At 43.2% G+C, this 27,700-nt stretch overlaps 1 protein-coding gene across 1 annotated transcript; it reads left to right on the top strand.

The window, feature by feature from the left end:
- LOC308394669 (neuronal acetylcholine receptor subunit alpha-2-like) lies at positions 1-26,677 on the top strand (the record flags this gene model as incomplete). Its single annotated transcript, XM_080879089.1, has 8 exons — positions 1-127; positions 18,371-18,522; positions 18,650-18,694; positions 18,792-18,901; positions 23,187-23,406; positions 25,024-25,526; positions 26,054-26,417; positions 26,552-26,677. Exons 1-8 carry the CDS (start codon positions 70-72, stop codon positions 26,675-26,677), a joined length of 1,578 nt encoding a protein of 525 aa, XP_080735215.1. The 5' UTR covers positions 1-69.
- Between the last annotated feature and the right edge of the window lie 1,023 nt (positions 26,678-27,700).

The raw sequence follows: 27,700 nt of genomic DNA, 5'->3' as shown, positions 1-27,700 counted from the left end.
GCGCTGGGAACCTCGGAGTGAAGCTGAGCTTCGTGTGAACGCCGGTGGGATCCCTTTGTAGCGCTTCAAATGGGGCGCAAACGAGACCTGACGCCTCTCTGCTGCTGCTGGATCCTCATCAACTCCGGTAAGAGAGGCGGCGAAAAAGATTGATGGGATTTATATGGTAAAAATCAGCCGTGACTTCCCTGTAGGAGCACGTTGAAAAGCACCGAGGCTTTTAGTCATCTCATGGGGATTTCCTGACTTTATAACTTTGTTGCCTCCCTTTTACTTAAAGGAATCAGTGACTGTGAGACTTGGGGTACATCTTTTGCTCTCCCGTTTTGACATGATGCATTTATAAAGCGGTGTTGCAAATTAATCGAGTAAGGGAAGGCTGTTAATCATCATATCGCATATTCCTGCAATGTTCTGATAGTGCAAAAGAATATTTGAAACTTGTAGTCCTTTATTGCTGGCTCGTATAGAAGGCCAATAGTCATTTATTCACATTCGCATTTATTATTACTATGATCAATGCACTAAAGTAGCATTTTAAAGGTGTTTTATACAATCTGTGTTGGGGCATCTACACAAAGGGCTATGCTGACTTTAAGTAATTTTTTTCCATGTAACTGTGCTACACAAGTAAAACAACATTACAAGTGAAACATTACATTTAATGGAATTTACTTAATTGCTATGCTTTTAAGTGGTACTGTTTAAAAAAACGTTTCTGTTTTTTTGGAGTGTATATTCATAATGACTTCATTTAAAAATTAACATCCTGCAGAGTCAGGATTGAGCTTAAATCCCGATTCAGTACACAGCAGACCCAAACAGGACTGCAAAAGTTCAGTTAGTCTCCACTCATTTAGATGTGTATTATGTGTTTTTGACGCTGGCACAGCACAGGAAGCTTTTTGAGGCAAAAAACGATCAGGTCTGTGATGCTGTCACTTTAAAAACACTTCTAAATATCCAGGTTTTAATGCAAAAACGTGTAAAACAGTGTTCAGTGATCTGTTTTTGTGCGTGGAGCGGAGCAGGCATTTGTGAGCACTCAAAATTCTGAACACATTTTGCACATTTGTGACCGTTTTCATACCAATTTCTCTCAAAAGGTATCAGCTGGTATCAGTGAAAAACCAAAAACTAACATGCATATATGCACAAACTATCTGGAATTAATGACTGCTTTCAGGGTATTTCAAGAGGGATGAGCGAATGTTTAGCCTGTTGCAAAAGTGGTAATAAGGCATTTGTACTCTCCTGTGAAAGGTTTATTTACAATTTAAGACCTTCAGTTTTATTGTGCACCTGTAAGTCTTTTTAGGTGCTTAAAATTACACCCTAGTTTCAGAAACTGACGTGGTAGAACAGTGGGGAATTAGTGTGACAGAGCGTTTGGAGGCAGGAGTCGGGGCTAATCGGAAGAGTTTAGGTGAGTAGGAGAAAATAGAAAAAGCTGTTTATCTGGTGCTGGGGCGGAGCTGAGAAACAGCATATAAGCTGCAGCAGGGGTGGGCGAGTTGGCACACCTGAAATGAAGCATGGAGAGAATAGAAGAGAAGAGGGTGAGAGAGAAAGAGAAGTTCCTGCTAAAGTGGCAGAAGCTGAGGCATGGGAGACAAATTAACCTGAACCCTAGACCCCTTACAGTGAGACAATCCTGTGGCTCTGTTAAACTTCATGCAGTTGAATGACCACTGATCACCTACAGCAAAGGCAACGATTCTGAGAAACCTTAGTTGACAGAAAACTACGCATTTACCTTTTATTTTGGACCATTTGATGGACAAAACTGTCTACGATGCTCAAGTAAATAAGTCCCCAGTTAACAAAACAGGTTAGAAATGTTGGCTTTTTACTCTTAGTAAATTAGGACAGATAAAACCCCTGCTTTGTGGTAGTGACATTGCCCTCATTGGCTGGGCATGAGGAGTCACTGAGTGTGAAAATAATACGAGTCATATGTCACAGGAAGAAGAAATGTTGAGATTACCTGAAGCACTGCCAGCCTCAGAAATGTGCTATACAAATAGAGTAGTATTGTATATGCAGATAGTACTTTATAAAACGTTGAGAACAAATCTGATTTGTTTTTAGACCTTTTAGATGCAGAATTTTAAGAAATCGTGCCAAGATTGTAAAATGTTTGTTCCTGAAATAGAAATGGGAAGTATTCTTTTTGTATTTCTCTCATGGTTTTTGTAGTGATCACTTATGATCCTCCATTTAGTGTCTACATTTGGTTAAAATCTGAAAACCTGTCTTTCCAGGCTTTTAATAGACTTTAATTCAGACTCATCTCAATGATTTCCAATTCATGTTAACCCACTGAGTGATTTTCCTGCTAATTAAAGGTCAGTGTTTTCAATGTTTGACATTTGTGACAAAGTTTTCTCTAATATCCCGGCCACATGGAGACCGTGATATTAGATATCCCTACTAGATTCGAAGTGGAGTAGTTTCTCAAAAAAAGAAAAAAAGAACAAAAAGAAAGATCAATTGTAATCCTTTAACCCATTCTGATAGGTCCACCAAAAATGTCTGCCAAAAATGTCTGCAGAGCTACTTCAGTGTCCTGAGTAATCGCTGCATCTTTGGCTTAGCCTGTGACATCCATGTAGAGCAGGGCCCTATTCAAGAAAACTGGCTTTAGTAACCCAGACATGAGGAAAACTCAGTTTTTTTCTAAACAAACTTAAATTGTCAGACCTTACCAAACACAGAGTTCCTTTTTGTGTCCTCCCCTCCTGCTGCACCTGAAGCTGGATATACTCGGAGTTGACAGGATTTAGTTCGCCCATCCAAGTTCCTTATCAACTTTATTGTTTCTGCTTTAGCTGCCAAAAATATAAACCTCATGGGACCGTTTTCTGCCAATATGGCTTCCATTTCATCACCTTTGTCCACTTCTTGGCCACAGACTATTCATGTCACCATCATCTTTTTGGGCTAGGTTTCACCAAAGTTAGTTAGCTTCTCTGTTTTCCCTTTTTCCTCTGATTGTTTGGCCACAGGTTGTCATCAAAGTAAAGGAGACCAACATGCTGCCAAAAATGTCTGCAGAGCCAGCAATATTTGTCATTGAGACAGAAAAAACAAAATTATAGATGTTAAAGGAAAAGTTCAACATTTCTTCTAAGCTGGTTGGTGTTACTGTCATGTTAACGCTTTGCAAAAATGGGATTTGAATTCGGCATTTAGTCAGAGGCCTGCAATGTGAAGCAGGATTTGGTCTGTGGAAGCATTGGAAGTCTGTGTGTTTCCTTAAGTCCTTGACACAACTTTATTCTGTAATTCAGTTTTATTAAATTGCTTAATTTTTATTCAAATGAATGTGGTCCATACTTATTTGTGAAATAAATTTGAACTTTAAGCCTATCGTTCTATTTTTGTTCCAGTACATAAGACTCAAACGGCACGATCACTCAGCATACAGTTTCAGAAGCTTTAAAAAATAAAACTTAAAATTATATAGCTTAAATAACACCGTATATTTTCTTAAAAGCAGAATGTCAAAAAACCCGTAAGGACCTTCTTCTCAAAACACATGGAGGACATCCTGAATATCAAAGTCAAGTAATTTCTCATAACAGGGTCGGGTAAGGCTTCTGCAATTTCCTTCTCTAAGGCCAGATGTTCAATCGTGGTGAGTAATGTTTGACCGTTGGTATGATGTTCTTTTCATGAAATGCTTAGGTTTATGCAGACGTAATAGGACTCAGAATCATCCAAATTCGGGTTTTCTGCTTTTTTCTGCAAGATAACTTTTCCCAAAATGTCTTGGGGATCATCAAAGATGTATTTGGGTAAATGTGAGACGAGACTTGATGAATTTGTTTCATCTGAAACGTGAAAGTGTGACAAATATAAATAATTGCTGTGCGTTGCTGACCTACAGCAGACAAGTGTCGTGTCCAAATTCATGGGCTGCATTCTCCTGAGGCCGCATTTGTAGACCGATTACGTCACAGCGACGCGCCGAAGGCTGTCCAAATTCGTAGACCCCTCCGAATGCAGCCGACAAATGCGTGCTCCTTTTTCCGAATTTGAAGGATGGGTCGGGTGTGTCCTTCGTGGCCCACCATATCCCAGAATTCATAGCGCGGCCCAGCCAAGCTCCAGTTTCCGGCTAATGGCGGCCGCTACTAAGTTTTAAAAATTACTCTTATTAATCTTTCTGGGTCACGAAATAAACTTTTAACATATTTTCAGGCGAGAAAGTAGCTGTGTAAACATCAAATATCTGCTCGGTTTATCAAGATATCGCATCTTTGCTAAAGTGCTTCGACGTTTTCGGAGACGTCTGCTACCCACCAGCTCGATAGCTAGCCGGGAGCTCGAGGGTTACTGATGCGGCCGAGAATGGCACAACTCCCGGCACATCATTTTCAGATCACCGCGGACTTTCGCTGCTCGGGTTAAACGTTGTCAGCCGGTGATCAGCTGTGATCAGCTGATCACGGGGCCGGGGTTAAAAGAGAGACGCCACCCACCTGTTCGCCGCTCAGACATCATTCTCTTCGTGTCAGGAGCTCCGAAACTCTGCCGACGTCAGTCTCCGCCTGATTCAGCAACCGTGAGTGATTATCCCTTCAATCCTTTTTCTCTTCCCGGCTCCGCTCGCTCTCTGTCGGTAACGACCGTTCCGAAGCCACGCTTCGTGCACTGATCGTTACTAGAATAACTGCGTGCCTGCTCCAAACCCACCGCTAGCCTTCGCCGCGCTTGGGTCTAGCCAGCACGCCACACGGGCACGCCGAATTACTGTGTGTAACCCGCCCGGCCGTGACAAACGTAATATATAAGTCACTTAGACAACCTAAAAATGTTATTGTTGGGCTTTTTTCAGTGTTTTGTTTGTTCGTGAGTAAATCGGTTTGGCTGAGATTAAAGTTATTAGATTAGATAAAATAAAACTTTATTAATCCCCCGGGTGGGTTCCTCCTTGGTTTTTACACAGCTGACTAAACGTCAAACAGAAAACTGATTAAACAGAAGTGTGAGATGGCCGAGAGTTTACTCCAGTGTCCTGTTATATTTTAGACAGCAAGGAGCAGACGGCTGAGTTTATTAAACTCCACCGAGACAGCGGTGACGCTAATCAGAAGGCTAGACCGTCCAATTTCACGGCCGTTTACTTCCGGCCTACCCGATCTTCTGAGGACCCGGCCCACGTAGACCGCGAAGGCCGGGTCCTCAGGAGAATGCAGCCCATGAATTTGGACACGACCAAGAGCTTCTGGACATCTGGACTCATAACTCCAACAGTTTTATCGCCGATCTCCGACTCATCCCAGAGATCTCCAGAACACTGGAGGCTGCCCACTCTCCCCGGCCGGGCGGAAGTGCACGCAGACGGCGCCGAGATCGTAAACAAAGGCGAGGTAGGCGCGGAGGGCTACGGGCTAAGCTAAAGCTAACACCACACCGGCTGCCTTTACCCAGTATTTTCCTCGCCAATGTCCGTTCTCTGGCAAACAAAATGGATGAGATACGGCTCTCCATCACTAACAACAGACGGATTATGGACTCAAATGTCATGTTTTTCACCGAAACATGGTTGAACAACAGCTGCCCAGACAATGTTATCGAGTTAGCAGGACGCCACACACACCGAGCCGACAGGCTAGCAGATGACTCCGGCAAGACCAGAGGTGGAGGTTTGTGCATTTATATTAACAATGCTTGGTGCATGAACTCCACTACTACTGAGAGTCACTGCTCACCTAATGCGGAGTTTTTAATGGTCAAATGCAGACCTTATTATCTCCCCAGAGAACTCACTTCGATCATACTCACTGCCGTGTATATACCCCCCGACGCTAATGCTAGGTTGACCATGAAAGAACTTTCTGCAGCCATTAACAAACACCAGAATAAACACCCCGAGGCTGCTATTACTGTTGCTGGCGACTTCAACCACACCAACTTAAAGACAGTCCTCCCCAGATTCCACCAACATGTCTCCTGCCACACCAGAGGAGACAATACTTTAGACCATGTGTATTCCAACCTGGCTGCAGCCTACAAAGCCACACCCCTCCCCCACATTGGACAATCGGACCATCTCTCCCTGTTCCTCACACCTAGGTATTCACCACTCATCCAACGTGTGAAACCTGCTGTGAGGACAATTAAAGTGTGGCCAGAGGGGACAGACGCAGTGCTCCAGGACAGATTTAAAAACACAGACTGGAATATGTTCACCCACACAGACCTGGACCAGTACGCCTCATCTGTACTGGATTACATCTCCAAAACCACAGACAGTGTCACCACCCAGAAACGGATCACCATGTACCCCAACCAGAAGCCTTGGATGAACCGGGATGTTCGTCTCCTCCTGAAGGCCCGCAACACCTCCTTTAGGTCAGGAGATTCACACGCCTACAGTACAGCCAGGGCTAATCTAAAGAAGGGCATCAAAAAAGCCAAACACCATTACAAAAAGAAGGTAGAAGAACACTTCTCCAACTCCAACCCCCGACGCATGTGGCAAGGACTCCAGACCATCACAGACTACAGGACCACCAAACCCTCCCCCGCATCCTCTGATGTCTCCTTCCCCAACGAGCTCAACAACTTTTATGCTCGTTTTGAGCGAGGGAACCCCACAACCAAAGCAGATGTGACGCCAGACCACCAACCTCTGACTGTCTTCCCCACCGATGTAGGAGCGGTGCTGAGCAGGATCAATGTCCACAAGGCTGCAGGTCCTGATGGCATCCCCGGGTGTGTTCTCAGAGCGTGTTCTGGGGAGCTTGCAGGAGTGCTGACAGACATATTCAACCTGTCCTTGGCCCACGCTGTGGTACCGGCCTGCTTCAGATCCACCTCCATCATCCCGATACCCAAAAACTCCAACCCATCTTGCCTCAATGACTACCGCCCAGTAGCCCTCACCCCCATCATCACTAAGTGCTTAGAGCAGCTGGTCCTAGCACACTTCAAATCCTGTCTCCCCCCCATCCTGGACCCCCACCAATTCGCATACCGCCAGAACAGGAGCACAGAGGATGTAGTCTCCATTGCACTGCACTCTGTCCTCTCACACCTGGACAACAACAACACCTACGCCAGAATGCTGTTTATAGACTTCAGTTCAGCGTTCAATACAATCCACCCCTCACAACTCATCAGGAAACTGACAGACCTGGGCATCAGTTCCCTCATCTGCAAATGGTTACTGGACTTCCTGACCAGCTGCCCCCAACATGTCCGGCTGGATAACCACTGCTCATCTACCATCACAATGAACACCGGTGTACCACAAGGCTGTGTGATGAGCCCTTTCCTCTACTCCCTCTTCACCCACGACTGCAGACCTGCTGATGGTTCCAACACCATCATTAAGTTTGCAGATGACACCACGTTGATTGGCCTCATCAGTGACAACGATGAGGCCGCCTACAGGGAGGAGGTGGATCGTCTGGCTGAGTGGTGCGACACAAACAACCTGCTGCTTAACACCGAGAAGACTAAGGAGCTCATCGTAGACTACAGGAGGAATGCTGACCCACATCCACCCATCCACATTAAGGGGATGACTGTGGAGCGTGTGAGCAGCTTCAAGTTCCTGGGAGTCCACATCTCCGAGGATCTCACCTGGACGACCAACTGCTCCAAGCTGGTCAAGAAGGCTCACCAGCGCCTCTTCTTCTTGAGGACTCTGAGGAAGAATCACCTGTCCTCAGACATCCTGGTGAACTTCTATCGTTGCACCATCGAGAGCATCCTGACCAACTGTATAACAGTCTGGTACGGGAACTGCTCTGCCTCGGACCGGAAGGCGTTGCAGAGGGTCGTGAAAACTGCCCAGCACATCACCGGAGCACCACTTCCTGCCATAAAAGACATCTACAGGAAGCGGTGTCTGAAAAGGGCTGGGAAAATCATCAGAGACCCCAGTCACCCATCACATGGACTCTTCACCCTCCTGCCCTCTGGGAGGCGCCACAGGAGCCTCCGGACTAAGACCACCAGGTACCGGAACAGCTTCTTCCCCACAGTTGTCAGACTCCTGAACTCTGCCTCCTGACATCTGACCCACGTTAACACATGGACTGAACATACACACACCCACAATGGACAACTGTACCCTCAAACACACAATAATAACATGGACTGAACCACCACTCACAACCACTAGCACTTTATATAGCCTCTGTAGAAATTATCCACACCCTCACTTATCTTAACTGCACTACTGTATAGCTCTGTAAATAATCATTCTGTACATACGATAATTTTTAACCCTACAACTGTTTACAACTTGCATAGTTCCCATTTCTGTATAACTGTATATCTCAGATTTCTGTAAAGTTATTTATTTCATATTCTGTATAGTTTTTCATATTTATATCCTGTTCATATCCTGTACATAGCTTGTACTCACTACAGCCTGTACATACCTATAGTTATAGAATATTCACAACATACTTCATACCGTGTACATTATAACATACCATAATAGACCCATTTCTGTAATATACTTACATATCTATATTATTGCTAATATATATTGTAATATATAGGGATGGGTACCGGTGTCCGGTGCCATGATGGCACCGGTTCTGACATAAACGGTAGTAACCAGACCGAAAAGCAGCGCACATTTTGGTGCTTTATTTCGGTGCTTTTTTTTCCTGAGCTGTGATACACTTCTAGCCAATCATTTTACATTTCCGAGGATAGTAGGCGGGTCCAGGTACGTACGTTCTTTTAGAGCAGAGCTACAGATTAAAAATGCCCAAGGCGAAGCGGTCAAAAGTCTGGCTGTACTTCACAGCAAAATATGCAAACTCAGCAGCCTGCAACAAGTGCTTTAAGCTGATACTGTGATAGTGTCAAAGGAAGTAACACCTCGAATCCGATGAAACACCTGGCGACGCATAGCGGTTTTTTTAAAAGCCAAGAAATGCGCCGTATTTGATAGCTTGCTGCGAGACCCCACACCGAGCGCATCTACTGCGGGTGTGGTGCATGTTATCAGACCCGGAGTTAGCAACATCCCCAAAAACACGAAGAGGAGAGTCCTGGTCCCTAGCCCTGCCAGTGTAGCAGAAATGATGACGGATGATGATGGCAGCAGCAGCCGTTCTTCTCTGCGTGAGTAGCTTAATGTTGTTCGTGTGTAATTTACGTTGAGTAGGCAAACCACGTTATTACTTTAATGCAGGTAAGGTGAACTAGCAAACATCATCATAGCTACATGCGGCTGTCTTCTTGTTTGATGGCAGATACTCCCTTCACCCTGGCCAAAAAGGCTAAAATGACCAAAGAAAAAGAGGGAAACGGCTAAACATGAGAGGTTTTTGGATAAAGTTTGTGTTTTTTGCATTGTTTAAGCACTGCTTCCAGCCAAGAGTGATACCATATATGCCCCATAGCCGCAGAAAAGGCTAACATTGTTATCTTTTTACAAAAACCAGCTGAACATGAGAGGTTTTTGGACCAATTTTGTGTTCTCCATTCATTAAGCACCGGTTTGAGCACCGTTTGAGCACCGGCACCGTTTCAAAAGTACCGATTTGGCACCGGTATCGGATAAAACCTAAACGATACCCATCCCTAGTAATATATCTATATCACTAAAGCACCTCTGAATGGATGCAAACTGCATTTCGTTGCCCTGTACCTGTGCATGTGCAATGACAATACAGTTGAATTCTATTCTATTCTATTCTAAATATCAACAAATGAAGAAATCAGGAATTGGGCAAATACTTTTTCTCAGCACTGCAGATGGCTATCCTAACTGAAAGTTATCTCTGTGTACTCTTCTGGTTGTTATTTTTTATTATAAGACCTGTGAGTAAAAACCATTGAGGACTTGTAGTGATTCTAATGATCCAACCGTAAAGTGAAGCACGCTTGTTTACAAAGCTGCACACCCAGTGACACGTTTAAAAGGTGCATTTTAATTAGTGCATTTGGTGTGAAAAAGTAACGGATTATAGATTTAACATAATCTTAAGTATTCAGGCAAAAAAGGATCAACTCATCCTTCAGAGAAACTGAAGCTCACTGATAATTCTCCACACAAATTAGCTTAAACCTTAATCATGTCCTAAATGAGACACAGCAGCTGGGGTCTTTATGCTAAATCCAGGGACACAAACTGCTGCACAATCCAACAACATATCTGTTTGTCCTCCATTGGCACAGCCTTACCTGAGACATCATTTTGCCAGTTATAAATAGCCAATGTAATCAGAAAAACTGGCATCACATTTGCACAGTTTGTGCTGTTGGCTCGCCGTTTCTTGCTCTGGCTAATCCTAAATTGCTTGCTGGTGATGCCAGATGGCTCGCCAGAGTTCAAAGCTGAGACAGAGAGTGATGGAGGGCTTTCTAGATGCAAGCTGAACAGAAAAGCAATATAGTTACCATCGGTGTTCATTTATCCTGCAAGAGAAATCACATCTGATACAAAAAGGTCAAACACTGAGAATTAAAGAGTTTTATTTCAAGCGTGAAAGGACTCCCCCGATGAGTTATGAACGCTGGAAAACCACACTCAGTGTTTTACAATAACTTCAATTATCTCTAATGGTTTGTGCGTAAGATCAAATTAAATCCAAGTGTAGTAGATCACATCCTAATCTTTGAAATTTTATGAACAATAAAATTCAGGTAATAGCTTTTCCCCCAGAGACTGGGTACAGTATCTCTCTCAACTGTAATGACTTTGGTTTAAGCGAAGTATGAGTGAAAATGCAGACTGGTCCTTAAAAAAGGCTGGAGGGGGAGAAAAGTGAGGAGATAAATCAGGAACACCCATGACCCATGGGGGAAGAGGAAGGTCTTCAGAGAGGAGGAATGTGAAGTGAAAGTGCTGAAGAGTGCAAATATTTAAATGTTTCTTTCAGTTTCTACACAGCAAAAGTGCAGTGAACAAGACAGTGATTAAGCCATCAGTGAACAAACTATTTACTGTAAATGAAAAAGTTTTAAAGAGTATAAGAGCTATGAAGAGCTTTTGGTGCTTTCTGGTCGGTGGGACATGTCTGTGGTGCCCATGACCACAACAAACCGAAGTCTTGTGATCTCTGTAGTGCTTGAAACAGCTTACATGGGATTTATGGTCCTGTATGTGTATTTATTTTGCCTCATGTAGAGAGAAACTTCAGCGCAGTGCAGAAGTTCAGCTCTCCAAAGAGCAAAAAATGACGATAGAACTGTGTGCAAGTAGAAGGGTAGAGTTCTAAGCCATTATTTCTAGCAGGCTGTAAATGTGTTCTTTTCTGCTGTAATATTGGTAACCAAGGTATGCAGAAGACCATCTCTGAACACACACATGAAACCATGAGGCAGCACAAGACCACACCGCACTGAGGCTACAGTTCTCATGGGCTCACCAAAACTGGACAATAGAAGATTGGAAAAATATTGCTCAGATGGTAGGGTCAGAATCAGACATAAAAGGATGGCTCCATCGTGCCTTCTATGAACAGGGGCCCGTTCTTCGTACCTCGCTAAGTAGGTTAGCTGGATTTGATTGTTGACGATTTCGCGTGATCTTGGATCGTTCGGTTCCCCGAAGCTCATCTGGGACTTGCTGCCATAGCAACAGAGCCGTAAGCGTAAACCTGCTCGGGAGCAGGTTTACTTTATGTAAACAGGATTAGATCGCGGCCACTCAGGTATGTCCGCTTCATTTATACAAAAGCAACAGCGATATTCCACCACTGTTTCACCATAAATAAATAACATCAATGTAACCAAAGATAATGCAGCACCTGATCCATTTATTGATTTCACACAGATACATACAGGTTATTTCCTAAAAAAGGGAAATGTACTATTAACATTCTATTACATGTATGTGATTATTACAGATGTAATTCATATTTCAGAGTAGCAATTGCAAATTACTTCGTGTAATCAAGATGAGAGACCACGGCTATAAAAGCGAAGGTGGATTTGGGAAGTCTGTCGCAGCCATGTCCTGTCCGTTTACGCGAGCAGCCCATTGCGGAAGGTGCAAGATTGATAAGGAGAGTTTTCAGAATTCAGCGTATATTGCGGGACAGACAGGATCCTTTAGCTCAGCGCGACAGTGTGCTCATAGAGAAATATCGATATTCCCGTGGGGGTATTATTTACTTAACCAACTTGTTGACGAGGGGATGCAGGACCACCACCTGTCTTTGTTTGCTCTGCCCTTTTCTTGGTTGCTGTTATGAACAAACAAACAGATTATTTCAGGGTCTCTTTCCAAGAGACAAAAAGCAATATAAGTGATAAATATTACCATTCTGTAGAATATTCTTATATTTCACTTTTACTTGTTCCCATGTTCTAGTGGGTCCTGTTGTGGCTCTAATGTGAAAGGGGATATAATATAACATAATATAATATAATGTAATATAATATTGGATAATATAGTGTAATATAATAAATCTACCCTACCGCCTACTGGTGTTGGCCAGAGGGGCCGATGGCGCGATATGGCAGCCTCGCTTCTGTCAGTCTGCGCCAGGGCAGCTGTGGCTACAACCGTAGCTGCCTCCACCAGTGTGTGAATGTGAGAGTGACTGAATAGTGGCATTGTCATGCGCTTTGGGTGCCTTGAAAAGCGCTATATCAATCCAATCCATTATTATTATTGTTATTATTAAATTACTTACGAGTTTAATTTGTCAGCAACTTTCTGCCAGCCCTCTCTCCTTGCTTTTGCAGCCTTTGCAGTGTTCCCTTGCGTTCTGATTAAACTCTGAAACTCCTGAAATCCCTCACTCAGGAGTTCTTGCTCTGCTGCCGAAAAATACCGAGCGCGCTCCTTCGACATTTTCGCCGACCAATCAGAGGGTTGCCGATCAATGTTTCTACTATCGATGCGTAGCCCCTTTTACGACACCCAGTGATCTCACATTACTTCATCCAGCTGTACTAATCGTCAACAGCAGGTGTGTTCGGGGAACCGGATTAGCGAGCTCACAGTTAGCGCGATGATTTGGTCTTGGATGTGTCATTTGATCTTGGATGTAGTAAGCGACGTACGAAGAACGGGCCCCAGTTCCGGCTGGTGGTGGTGTTATAGTGTGGGGGAAATTTTCTTAGCACAATTTGGGCTCCTTAGTACCAACTAAGCATCCTTTAAACACCACAGCCTGCCTGAGTGTTGTTGCTGACCGTGTACATCTCTTTATGGCCACAGTGTAACATCGTCTGATGTCTGCTCCCAGCAGGAATACACACTATGTCACAAAACTCAGATCCTCTCAAACTGGTTCCTTGAACATAGCCTCCACAGTCACCAGATCTCAGTCCAATAGAGCTCCTTTGAGATGTGGTGGAACGTTTGTAAGAAGATGGCGCTGGATGTCATGGCACGCCGTCTCTCGGTTCTGCAATGTTTATGTTTTATGTTCTTAGTGGTGTCCCTGCTAGTTTAAAAAACCCACTCCCTGTTGGTATATGAGTGTAACACGCGGCGACACTAAAGCGGTCGCGCCAGAATGTCACGCTAAAAAGAAAGATTCTTTAAAATACAAGGGGGAGCAAGCGAGTCAGAGTCGGGCACCGAGAGGAAGCAGGTCTGATCAGAAACAGTTTATTACTAGGCCAGGGAGCACAAATAAAAACACCCTTAAAATGTACGTAATAAAATGTTGTCAATCTACTAAAACTAAATAAAACAATTCTAAAACCCGTAAAACTACCATTTTCTACATTCACTAAACCCCCCCCCCCCGCTATAATTATGCCACATGTTCATTATGGGTCCATCAGCAGGCCAGGAATTCCTTCTTTAGAGCAGAGTCCACGCCAGCCTCGTCTTCGGCAGACAAACAACAGTAGAGACACTACTCACAAATGCAGGCAGAGGTAAACCTCTGCCCTGCTGCCAATCACACACGCTGTCTCTCACTGTTGCCGTTCCATGAGGTCAGGACTGGGTCGCCGCGTCACACTGGCCATCTCGCATTAACCTTCCAGTCTGGGGCCTCTCTCCTTCAGTGCTCAGCTAGCCTGTTTTTAAAAGGTCTTTACACAGCTGATAGGCCACCTCTGGACACACCCCTGCCTCAGCAAGTGGTCCCTATCAGCTGTCCCATGTGCAGCCAGTCCACAGTGGATAAAAACCGTGTCACATAAAACACTAAAAACCATGCAATAGAAACAGAATAAAACCATGCAAATAAAACGACACTCATAAATAAACACTAAAAATCAGAATAAAAACAATATACAAGATAAATACAAATTTCCACTGTGTGACATCAGCGACAGATGCTGCTTAATATCTGTGACTCACTACTGAAGCTCCCCAGCGTTAGCGAGTGATGTGGAGGACTCCCGCCGCCTCTGGCGTCGGTACCGGAGGAACTGCATCGCCGTGATCCCCCTGGAATCCTTTGAAACGGACGCGCTGGAGAAGTGGACGAATGCGCGGCATGTGCTCTGGGAAGCGTGTTCGGGTCAGAACTTGGATGCAGCAGGTCCTTACCATCAGTGACTCTGGCTGTTTAGGACTTTATTTTGGCCTCAAACAGCGTTGCCTTCTTCCTGTTTACCCGACGTCATCAGAGCACGCTCACCCGAGGCTGCTTTATTGGTCGCCATGCCGACGGGATACGAGGGAAGGTGGAGCAAATATGAACAACCTACAATTACTGCCTGCTAGCACGGATAGACAGAGAGTTAAATTAGCTCTCTTAAACGCAAGATCTGTATAAAATAAAACTCATGCTCTTCGGGCTTTTTTGGTACTCATAAGCTGAATGTCATGTTCCTAACTGAGACATGGCTGCGCGCTGGTGAAGTGGCACCCTTGCTGGAACTTTGCCCCACCGATGCCAGTTTCTTCAGCTCCCCCAGGTTGTCTGAAAATTGTGTTTTACCTATTCTAGACCACTCAGCAATTTTATTTGATATTTTAATCCCTAAATCTCCAGCTTCTGAGAGGGGAAAATTGCCCCTCAGATCATCTCGTTATATTAGCCCCGAAGCATTGTTTGGAGTTAAATTACATCTACCTGATGTGTTGGACCCTATTTTTACTCAGGAGTTATGTGTGGACACCTTGACTGCGAATCTTAATAATACACTTCTTGAACTACTGGACTCTGTTGCTCCCGTAAAGAAGTTGAAATGTCAAAAAAGGAACCCTATGCCTTGGTTAAATGAGAAGCTCTTGAACTTGAGAAGAAATTGTAGAAAAGCAGAGCATCACTGGAGATCTTCCAGACTAGACATATTTCTCCAGGCTTGGAAGGACTCATTATCTTCTCTTCAATCAGCGATATCGACAGTGAAAGCAAATTATTTCTCAAATCTCATCATGAGTCATAAACATAACTCAAAACTCCTTTTCAACACAGTGTCGCAACTTACAGAGAATAAGTCAACTCTCTGCTGTTCTAATTTGATAGCTCATGACTTTCTTACGTTTTTCAGAGACAGGGCTGAAACACTTAGAAATCATATTACTCCCTCCTCAAGCTGTTCATTAGACTACTCATCTGCTTTGCCTGTTGGTGCTGATAAACTGTTCTGTGACTTCAAGGTTATTTCTCTGTCTGGATTAACTAAGGTTGTAAAAGCAGCTCAATGTACAACCTGTTCTTTGGATCCTCTACCAGCCTGGGTTATAAAGGAACTGTGGTCAGTATTAGGACCCTACATTCTGTTTCTTTTAAATACTTCATTGATGACCGGAGTCTTTTCTGAATGTTTTAAATCAGCTGTGGTAGTGCCAATCTTGAAAAAGCCTGGACTGGATGTTGATATGGTCGCAAACTATAGACCCATCTCACATCTGTCTTTTTTATCTAAAATCTTTGAAAAAGTGGTTTTTAAGCAGCTCACTGAGCATTTGTCAACAAGCAATCTGTTTGAACCATTTCAGTCTGCTTTTAGACCAAATCACTCCACAGAAACAGCTTTAGTCAAAGTGGTAAATGATCTGCTGGTAAATGCAGACAATGATTGCACTTCAGTTTTATTACTGCTGGATCTAAGTGCTGCAGTTGACACTGTGGACCACTCCATATTATTGGATAGGCTTGAACATTTTATTGGAATTACAGGAAATGTTTTATCATGGCTGAGATCTTACCTGCTTGGGAGGTCTCAGGCTGTTAGTTTTAAAAATGGTAAATGGTAAATGGCCTGCATTTGTATAGTGCTTTACTCAGTCCCTAAGGACCCCAAAGCGCTTTACACTACATTCAGTCATTCACCCATTCACACACATTCACACACTGGCAATGGCAAGCTACATTGTAGCCACAGCTGCCCTGGGGCGCACTGACAGAGACTTGTGCAGTGAGGCATGAGGTCCCTCAGGGCTCCTTACTTGGACCATTGCTGTTTTCTATGTACCTGCTCCCTTTGGTGTTCTTTTACATTCTTTTAATGTAACCTTTCATTGTTACGCTGATAACCTGCAGCTTTATGTTCCTTTAACCACTGGAAATTGTGCTGAAGTCTCTAAACTAGAATGTTGTTTTTCTGCAATTAAGGGCTGGTTATCGGATAATTTCTTGTTCCTAAATACTGATAAGGCAGAGTTGATGGTCATTGGGCCACACAAATTTCATCACTTGTCCCAAAATTTCATCTTGAAAATTGATGACAGTGTCATAAATTGCAGGAACAAGGTAAAAAAACTTGGGTGTGTGGTTCGACATGGTGCTCTCCTTTGAAACTCATGTAAAAGAGATAACAAAATCCGCCTTTTATCATTTGAGGAACATAGCCAGAATCAGACAAGTTTTGTCAAGCGACACTGCAGAGGTCTTCCCGTATTGATTATTGCAATGCTCTTCTTTCTGGCCTACCAAAGAAAAAGTTTTAGAAGTCTACAGATGGTGCAAAATGCTCGCATTTCAATAGGAACGGGGAAATTTGAGCACATTACCCCTGTTCTGAGATCTCTGCATTGGCTACCTTGTCAGGTTCGAGCAGATTTTAAGGTCCTGCTCTCACCTACAAGGCTTTAAACGGATTGGCACCTACATACCTCTCCAACCTTTTACACCTTTATGTTCCATCTCGTGCTCTACGATCTCAGGACTCTGGCCTTCTAAAAGTTCCTAGAGCCAGAAAAAAGACAATTGGAGAGCGTGCTTTTTCTTTTCGTGCCCCATTTCTTTGGAACAACCTCCCTCAAGATATTCGGCAGGCATGCTCTGTGGAGGTTTTTAAAACTAAGTCGAAGACACATTTGTTCACCCGATCCTACATGTCTTAATTCTATGGCTTTTAGTTTTTAATTTTTCATTGTTTTTAACTTGTATTGTGTCTTTTACCTGTATTGCTATGTATCACTTTCATTTTATTTATCTCTTTAGTTGTACAGCACTTTGTTTGAAAGCACTTTATAAATAAAGTTATTATTATTATTATTAACAGGAGACAGCTCTGCAGCAGCTGTGTGATTGTATCGTGTCAATATGAACTAAAATCTCTGAGGAAACTTTCCAGCTCCTTGTTCACATTTTCCTCATAGAATATAAAGTTTACTTGCACTCGCTAATATTATGATGCATACAAGCATTATGAGAGCTGCATTACATAGAAAATAATAATTTATTATATGTTTTTATGTGAAAGAAGGAAAATAGGATAAAGTGAATTACCTACAATTAGAGGATTCTGGTGTGAGGGGTCTTTTTTTTTTCTTTGCTTAATTTTTTTTGCAGAATTGCACATATGGTTGAAAAGTCTTGAATGCTTTGTGTTCATTTAATTTTTAGAGTTTCTAATAAATTGCTTGCACCTGACCTGACAACACTGTACAGTCTTGAGCATAAAACCTGTTTTGATATGTTATCGTGAAATCAGAGGTTCTGAATTTAGTTTGAAAACCAGCTTTGGGGTTCAGAGTTTTGAGAAAAGGACAGAAACTTTCCAGAAATGTGTCTTAGATTTTGAAAAGCGAAAATCAGATTCTCTCTAAATAAAAAGCACGAGGGACACCAAGTTCTTTGAAGTAGGAAAATATGTTACAAAATCTTTAACTGGTCTTTTATTGACAGGAATAGTTATTGAAGCAAGTGGGTGTTCACCCACTCCGGACCAGGTTATGTCTGCAGCATATGCTACCATGGTTATATACACTGATTTTCATCAAGGATCACCTCTGAAGTTACTCAAAGCCCACTTTCTGGCAGAGGCCTCTGTGTGTGTGATTGACTTTTGCCTGTATAAATGTGTTTTAGTGAGTGAGAGCTTCCTTAGAGATTTGCAAGAAGGTAAAATGAGACCTGCAAAATGCATCAAACTGGATGAAAACATTTAAGGTTTCATGATATGAGTGACTGATTACATAAGATAGATCAGACAAAGGAAGCACTTTTAAACTACTGCAGGATGATAGTCTGAACCCGACAGTGTTGCTGATCTGTCTCTGCCTCTCTATCAGTGCTCTCTGAGGACTGGGATCGTGTTCACACTGAGGACGAGCTCTTCAGGAGTTTGTTTAGAGGCTACAGCAAGTGGACTCGACCGGCGAAGAACGTCACAGACGTGGTCATCGTCAAGTTTGGCCTGTCCATCGCCCAGCTTATAGATGTGGTAGGAAATTTAACCATACCTTCAAAACTTTAAAAACTATTCCCCCTTTCTGTTTTGTGCCATTGCACCTACTAGGGCGTTAGATGCATGGCTCACTCGCTGTGTCCACTTCATTTACAAAAAACAGGATGAGAAAAATCAGATGATGACAACCAACGTGTGGCTGAAACAGGTGGGTGAAAACAAAAACTGGGTCTGAAAGTTAAGTAAATGTAATTCAAATGTGTTTTGTGTCCTAAAATGACATAAAAATGTGTATTCATTGAAAGGAATGGACGGATTACAAGCTGCGGTGGAGTCCTTCTGACTTCAACAATGTGACGTCCATCAGAGTCCCTTCTGAGCTCATCTGGGTGCCCGACATTGTGCTGTACAACAAGTAAAAACCACACGCATGATTCACGAGTCCACCCTTCTCCTCGTCCTCCTTCATCCTGTCAAACTCATCTTAAAATTCACTGAGAGTAGAGAAGCAATGACATCAGTCTATCCCAGGAGGCCAGGATTTGGGGGCTTAGCAAGGTAACCCCAGGTTAAACCCAGGGCTTTCAGTGTTACAGTGGTGCTCTTTACATCTTACCAGATTGCATCGCCACGGTAACTTGTGCTGCACGCCTAACCTTCTTAGGCACAAGTTATGTTTGAAATAAGAGGCTTGCAAGTGCAACACCACCTTCTACTGACCGGTAAGTTCTCTGGAGGACAGCATGTCTATTCCTTAAAGTGTCCTCTAACCTCAATGAGCAGATAACAGAGTAAACATTTTGAGAGGCAGCCTATGATCCTAAAAAATCCAAATACAGTTTTTCCCCCTCATTTCTTTATATTCTATTGGGAAAACAGAGTACTGAGCAACACATAAATACTTAAATATTTTTCACTAATAACAAATAGTATTTCTGCTTCTGGTGCCTAAATAATTATTTCTTGTTATTTCTTTAAATAGTCTTCAGGAATAGTTCTCCAGGCTTCTTGAAGGACATTCAAAGCTCTTATTTGGATGTTTCTGCCTTTTGTTCTGTTCTCTGTCAACATGATCCCACACTGCTTCAATAATGTTGAGGTCCGGGCTCTGAGGAGGCCAATCCATGACTGATAGTGTTCCACTGTGTCTTTTTCTATCCAGGTATGATTTTGCTGCACTGGCAGTGTGTTTGGGATCATTATCATGCTGAAAATGAAAAATGTTATAATAATAATAATGGATTGGATTTATACAGTGGGGCAAAAAAGTATTTAGTCAGCCACCGATTGTGCAAGTTCCCCCACCTAAAATGATGACAGAGGTCAGTAATTTGCACCAGAGGTACACTTCAACTGTGAGATACAGAATGTGAAAAAAAAATCCATGAATCCACATGGTAGGATTTGTAAAGAATTTATTCGTAAATCAGGGTGGAAAATAAGTATTTGGTCAATAACAAAAATACAACTCAATACTTTGTAACATAACCTTTGTTGGCAATAACAGAGGTCAAACGTTTACTATAGGTCTTTACCAGGTTTGCACACACAGTAGCTGGTATTTTGGCCCATTCCTCCATGCAGATCTTCTCGAGAGCAGTGATGTTTTGGGGCTGTCGCCGAGCAACACGGACTTTCAACTCCCGCCACAGATTTTCTATGGGGTTGAGGTCTGGAGACTGGCTAGGCCACTCCAGGACTTTCAAATGCTTCTTACGGAGCCACTCCTTTGTTGCCCGGGCGGTGTGTTTTGGATCATTGTTATGTTGGAAGACCCAGCCTCGTTTCATCCTCAAAGTTCTCACTGATGGAAGGAGGTTTTGGCTCAAAATCTCACGATACATGGCCCCATTCATTCTGTCCTTAACACGGATCAGTCGTCCTGTCCCCTTGGCAGAAAAACAGCCCCATAGCATGATGTTTCCACCCCCATGCTTCACAGTAGGTATGGTGTTCTTGGGATGCAACTCAGTATTCTTCTTCCTCCAAACACGACGAGTTGAGTTTATACCAAAAAGTTCTACTTTGGTTTCATCTGACCACATGACATTCTCCCAATCCTCTGCTGTATCATCCATGTGCTCTCTGGCAAACTTCAGACGGGCCTGGACATGCACTGGCTTCAGCAGCGGAACACGTCTGGCACTGCGGGATTTGATTCCCTGCCGTTGTAGTGTGTTACTGATGGTGACCTTTGTTACTTTGGTCCCAGCTCTCTGCAGGTCATTCACCAGGTCCCCCCGTGTGGTTCTGGGATCTTTGCTCACCGTTCTCATGATCATTTTGACCCCACGGGATGAGATCTTGCGTGGAGCCCCAGATCGAGGGAGATTATCAGTGGTCTTGTATGTCTTCCATTTTCTGATGATCGCTCCCACAGTTGATTTTTTCACACCAAGCTGCTTGCCTATTGTAGATTCACTCTTCCCAGTCTGGTGCAGGTCTACAATACTTTTCCTGGTGTCCTTCGAAAGCTCTTTGGTCTTGGCCATGGCGGAGTTTGGAGTCTGACGGTTTGAGGCTGTGGACAGGTGTCTTTTATACAGATGATGAGTTCAAACAGGTGCCATTCATACAGGTAATGAGTGGGGGACAGAAAAGCTTCTTACAGAAGACGTTACAGGTCTGTGAGAGCCAGAGATTTTCCTTGTTTGAGGTGACCAAATACTTATTTTCCACCCTAATTTACGAATAAATTCTTTACAAATCCTACCATGTGGATTCATGGATTTTTTTTTCACATTCTGTATCTCACAGTTGAAGTGTACCTCTGGTGCAAATTACTGACCTCTGTCATCATTTTAAGTGGGGGAACTTGCACAATCGGTGGCTGACTAAATACTTTTTTGCCCCACTGTATAGCGCTTTTCAAGGCACCCAAAGCGCTTTACAATGCCATTATTCATTCACTCTCACATTCACACACTGGTGGAGGCAAGCTACAGTTGTAGCCACAGCTGCCCTGGGGCAGAATGACAGAAGCGAGGCTGCCATATCGCGCCATCGGCCCCTCTGGCCAACACCAGTAGGCGGTAAGGTAAAGTGTCTTGCCCAGTTACCTGTTATCAGTTAAACATTTTCCAAATGGTATTATGTGGTAGATCAAAGTCTGAAGGTACTTTTCTGAGTTCATAATTCATTCATTTTGACAAGATCCCCAACACCACTGGCTGAAATGCAGCCTGAAACCATGACAGAGCCTCCACCGTGTTTTAGAGATGCCTGTAAACCTCTCTTGTTGTACCTCTCTCCTCACCTCCTATGTATGTATGTACTGATGATGAACCAAAGCAGAACCAAACATTTCAAATTCATCACTCCTGAAGACCGTTTGCCACAGTTCTTGTTTAATTTTCATACCTCAGCGTTTTCTCCCTGCTTTCCTTCATTAAGAATGGCTTCTGACAGCCACACTTCCACCGAGACCATTTCTGATGAGGATTTAGTGAACAGTAGATGGATCAGTTGAAGGCCCTGGTGCATCTCTCAGGTCCTGTGTCAGGTCTTTGCTGGATTTTTTTTTCCTGTTACTTAAAGACATGACTTTCAGATAGTGTTCATCTGCTGAAAATATGTCTGTATTGTATTTTTCGGGTCAACTAAAGAAATGGATGTGTTTTTGTGAAAGGCTGTTAGTAGCAAAGTGCCTAACGATTTAGTACAGCCCATAATCTTAATTTAGGACATTTTTTATATATAAAAACATATTCCCTCTGTGCAACGCACCAACATCATAAGAAACAGACTGAAGGTTTAAAACAAATAAATGAATTACATGCTCTGTGCCACTTCTCAGCCATGCAGATTATTTGTTTTCGTCGTTATGATTTGTGGGATGGTATTATCTCCTTTAACAACAGGTGTTCCAGATTATCCTCTCCTAAAGATAATAAAGGAAGAATTGAAGCATTGTCCTTCGTATTTACAGAGGTCGACCTGTTCTTACGACGCTGCCCATGCAGATATTTGCAGATATTTCAGGATCATTTCACTCAGTTTGAACCTTCCTGAAAAACTTGACTATTCAGCTACAACCCTTGAGTTTTCAACCACCATCATGTGACCCCTATCCAAAGAGCAAATAAGCCAGATAAAGATCTCTATAAACCCTGCAAAAACATCTGGGGGTAAATAAGGATTATTAACTCTTATTTTATTTGGATTTAAAATATTGAGTCACGCTCACAGCAGATGCTCAAGGACACACATACTGTTCCTGAACAGAGACGACTTTCTGTAGGTGGACCTGGAAATTATCTGTAGTGATCAATTAGCTGCTTGATCCATAACACAGTCCTCCTTCATTGAAGAGCGAAAGAGGAGTTGAGGTCACTTACATGGAGACAAACAGCTCCATGGTATTTTCTGCATTTTCCTGCATATCAATTGGCGATGCATGCAAATTATGCTGTTGAATAAATGACCCTGATTCTGTTGCGGATGCACGGCGATGTTGCATCACACAGTTTTAGTTGAGTTTCCAGCCCTCGGGGCTCGGGGGAGTATTAAAATTGGTCTGGATGGAGATGAAACTCTCTCCGCTTTCAGTGAAAATGAGCTTGCATCGGTGTCATTTACATTCAGCTATCAATTATTAAGCATAGCTCGTGTAAATGGGCATAGCTCCAGGTTTATTGATTCACCTTCTGAGTTTAAAAACTAATGAAATTAAAACTTTTTACCCTCTTTTCTTGTTAAAGTGCTGACGGGGAGTTCGCTGTCACCCACATGACCAAGGCACAGCTGTTTTACACCGGTCGTATCCGCTGGGTACCGCCCGCCATCTACAAATCCTCCTGCTCCATCGACGTCACCTTCTTCCCCTTTGACCAGCAGAGCTGCAAGATGAAGTTCGGATCCTGGACGTATGACCGTGCCAAGATCGACCTGGAGCCCTTTGAGAACACCGTGGACCTGAAGGTGGGAACACGTGGGTGGAGGTTGCTCTGCTTCCCCTCCCCCTCCACATTCCTCCCTCATACTCTCTTATGATTTCCTTCCTAACACCTCCTGCACCTCTTTACCTCCTCTTATCGGCTCTTCACATGTGTTTTGTTTTACAGAAGAATGCCCGCCAAACTCTCAGGCTGCTAACATTTTAATTAACAAAGTATTTCCCAGCGTCATGTTTCACTGCAGTAATAGGTTCTGGAAAAATTCACAGAATAGTGAAAAAAGAAAAACCCCAAATCCTGGGGAGATTTCTGAGTTGTAAAACGTGGCAGGTTTCTTTAACTCTTTACCCCTTGGACACCTACTAGGACAGGGGTGGCCAACTCCAGGCCTCGAGAGCCAGTGTCCTGCAGGTTTTAGATGTCACCCCGGGTCAGCACACCTGAATCAAATGATTAGTTCATTACCAGGCTTCTGGAGAACTTCAAGAAATGTTGAGGAGGTCATTTAGACATTTCAATCAGCTGTGTTGGATCAAGGATACATCTAAAATCTGCAGGACACCGGATCTCGAGGCCTGGAGTTGGCCACCCCTATACTAGGAGGAACCCTTGAAGCTCTTTTCTGAACTTGGATTTAAAACATGGAAACTATTATAATGGCCTGCAAACTACATCTTAACTGATATACTGAGGTGTTAAAAGGTGTCATTATGGCTACAGGGGAGGTCATGAAATGTTGTCTTTATAGGGGAAAGAGTTAATATGGTGTGATTTTGAAGCACAGAATGCAGAAGTAAGTTTGTTTCTTCAGTTTGACTCCACATGTCTGCATTTGAGATCTCTATCCTGCAACACTTGGAGAGTACGCTGTAACAAAAGGCAGCACTATTTATACAGACAGATACACAAAGGGGTAATCAGGGGCATGAGGCACAGAGGGGAAAACAGGAACAGATAACATGAATGTGACAGGGAAAGTAAAACTAACTGCAACACACAGGAGACAAATGACTACCAAAATAAAAGAGGAAAGAACAATAAACAATAATCATTGTGGGGGATTATTCTCTCCAGTATCTTCATGACTTGTAAGGTCAGCGCAGCTGGCCTGTGGTCATTGGAAGTAGTTGGGTGAGATGTTTTTGTGGACAGGGACAAGACAGAATGTCCTTGAGAGAGTCAGGACCTTATGCAGTTTAAAACTCTGGTTCCTGATAAGACACAGCTGAGCAGCACAACTTTGGGGCTGATGCCATCAGGACCAGCCACTCTGCCAGAGTAGAGTCAAGACAACTCTTTCCTGACTTTTTCAGTTGAGAGGGACATGGAGGTGCAAGCTGTAGGTGCAAAGACAAGGGAAGGGGACAATGTTCATGAGATGAACTGTATGCTGGGTAAGGATGACCAGCAGGGGGAGGTGTGTCAAGCCAAGTGAAGTTTAAGTTGTTGGTACTCTTCTCATTCCACTCCAGCACTAAGTCCCTGCTTTGTTTGGGTCCTGTGAAGATTCTCAGTCCAACCCCTCCTTGTTGTTATTCTGTTATTTCCTGGCTTTCTCCTGTAACAGGCTTTCCCCCTGCTGCTTTAACTTTAAACTTCCTCTGCACAATGTCAGTGTGGCTAAAAAGAGTCTGACTTTTAGGGCTACTGGGAGAGTGGAGAATGGGCAATTGTCAACGCTGTAGGAACCTACAATACCAAGAAATACGACTGCTGTCACGAGATCTACCCCGACATCACTTACTACTTCGTGATCCGCCGCCTGCCGTTGTTCTACACCATCAACCTCATCATCCCCTGCCTTCTCATCTCCTGCCTGACCGTCCTGGTCTTCTACCTGCCATCAGACTGCGGCGAGAAGATCACGCTGTGCATCTCCGTGCTGCTGTCGCTCACTGTCTTCCTGCTGCTCATCACCGAGATCATCCCATCCACATCGCTAGTCATCCCGCTGATTGGGGAGTACCTGCTCTTCACTATGATCTTTGTCACGCTGTCAATCATCATCACCGTGTTTGTTTTGAATGTGCACCACCGATCATCAGAGACTCACACCATGCCCCGGTGGGTTCGGAGGCTTTTCCTGTCTGTGGTGCCGCGCTGGCTCTGCATGAAGCGCCCGCATCATGGACTCAGGCCTGCAAGGTGAGAAAGCCTCTATGACCATTAGAGGCACTGCAGGTTTTTACATGGTCATAAATAGCTTAGTGTAGTTGACTTCTACGTGGTCAAATGTGTATGAGTTGAAGTTTAGGATTGGCTAATTCAATCCAATTAATTAGCTCTCGACTGAGTTAGTGCGGTAATCCACACAGGAAACCACAAAATCTCTGCACAGGTTTATTGTTTTCATTATATGCTTGAACCATTTGGCTGATTTTAATACACATTGCAGAGAGATAACATAGCAGCCCCACCATACATTCACAGCCTCCAAACTCTACTTCTTTGTTTAATTGTGGTTGGCAGACAGCTTCTAGGCATTTTACCACCACCTATTGGCAGTAGAAGTATATTGATAATTTGAGGTAGTGGTAAAAATAAGGGAAATATATAATTTAAGGTGACAGATAGTTGTAATCATTAGTTTTTCTGTTTTATATTTTCACAATGTTTTGCTTGTCGTTACAATGTCATTGTAATTTTTCTACAAACCCATCTACCTTTCTTAGGCAACACCACCTGAGCGATAAACTCCTCCCTCTCCAGACTCCGGGCCCCTCCCACAGCATCTGGATCACTCAGGAGTCTGATGTGGATGCTGGAGATGAAATTAACCACTGGGACTTTCATGGTTACTCAAACATGGAGCATTTGGAGAGGTTTGGGTCCCCATCTTGTCTTTCTGCTCGGTCTCTGGGCTATACACTCCTACCACAGACACGGTCCACTGTCAGCTTAGAGTGGGATACCCCTGTGGAGTGTGGTTCGACCCAGAACCAGTGGGACTCTTCTTTGTCTCCTGCTGTCATATCCGCCCTGGAGGGAATAACGTACATCGCTGAACACCTAAGAGCAGAAGATGCAGACTTTTCGGCAAGTATTGGATTTTTTTGGTTATAGATTTGCGGTCAAAAGTTTGCATCAGGGGTGTCAAACATAAGACAGCCTGGGTTTTATATATTTCTCCAAGTTTACTGGCTCATTTTTGGTTTTATGTCTTCTCTCAGGTGAAGGAGGACTGGAAGTATGTGGCCATGGTCGTAGACCGGATCTTCCTGTGGATGTTCATCATAGTGTGTCTGCTGGGGACCGTTGGACTCTTTCTGCCTCCGTGGCTCTCTGGGATGATTTAAAACCAAGACTAGATGTTAAAAACACTAATATATTATATACAAAAGTGGAAGAGCATGGTTAGCTTTTAAATTTGTTGCAACAGACGAGTCTAGGAAACTTATTTCATGGAGGACAAAAAGTACAAAAATTAATAATAAAGAGAAATTAATTATTAATGCAAATATTTATAAAATGAAATGGCCTTGATGTATAAAATGGAATATACTTATGTTAATTAATAATAAATATTATAATCTGCTTTATTTATTCTCCATTGTATCTGTAATTTTCTTCACTCTCACATCTGCGTATGTGGTTCTGTTTGTCTGTCTGTCTGGTTGTTTACAGTTTTTCAATTTTGTGTGATGGTAGATAACAAAAACAACTTGAGCTAAATTACATTTTAGTGAAATCTGGTGAAAGTCACACTGAATGTGAAAATCAGTAAAAACATTATATTACCCACAATTTTTTTTTGTTGATCGTCTTCAAAATTCACAATAATATACTCAGTGTTGGGAAAGTTAGTTTTAAAATGTATTCCACTACAGAATACATGCCTCAAAATGTATTTTGTAACGTGTTACGTTACTCAATGAGAGTAATGTATTATGAATATTTTGGATTATTACTATATTATCATGCTTTTTACAACTACATGAATGTACTATTGCTGTGTGATTCATTACTATTACTGAAGGTTACTCGCCATACCAATAGCAACTAGATTTTAAAATCTGAATATAAAATGAGTGACAGTAGGGTGGACATTATATTCATCCATCTCTCTGTGCCGGGCCGTTGTGTCAGCATGGTGTTGCAGGAATTGCCGTCTTGTGTGTGACTGGGTGCAGTAAGGAGTGTATGTGATGTGTGTGTGAGCATGCGCGTGAAGGAAACGCGGGGAGCGAAAGAGAAAAATAGAGAGAGTGTGTCATGGGTAGAGAGGGCGACCGGGAGCAGCGTTCTAACGGGCTACAGGCTATGCAGTGTGTTGTCGAAGTGTGCAGTACTGTTATTAAAGCCTCATCTCTTCAGTACTC

The sequence above is a fragment of the Rhamphochromis sp. 'chilingali' genome, assembly GCF_963969265.1.
Source record: "Rhamphochromis sp. 'chilingali' genome assembly, chromosome: 3".
In the NCBI taxonomy this organism is placed as follows: Eukaryota; Metazoa; Chordata; class Actinopteri; order Cichliformes; family Cichlidae; genus Rhamphochromis; species Rhamphochromis sp. 'chilingali'.
This window is presented reverse-complemented; position numbering and strand designations above follow the sequence as displayed.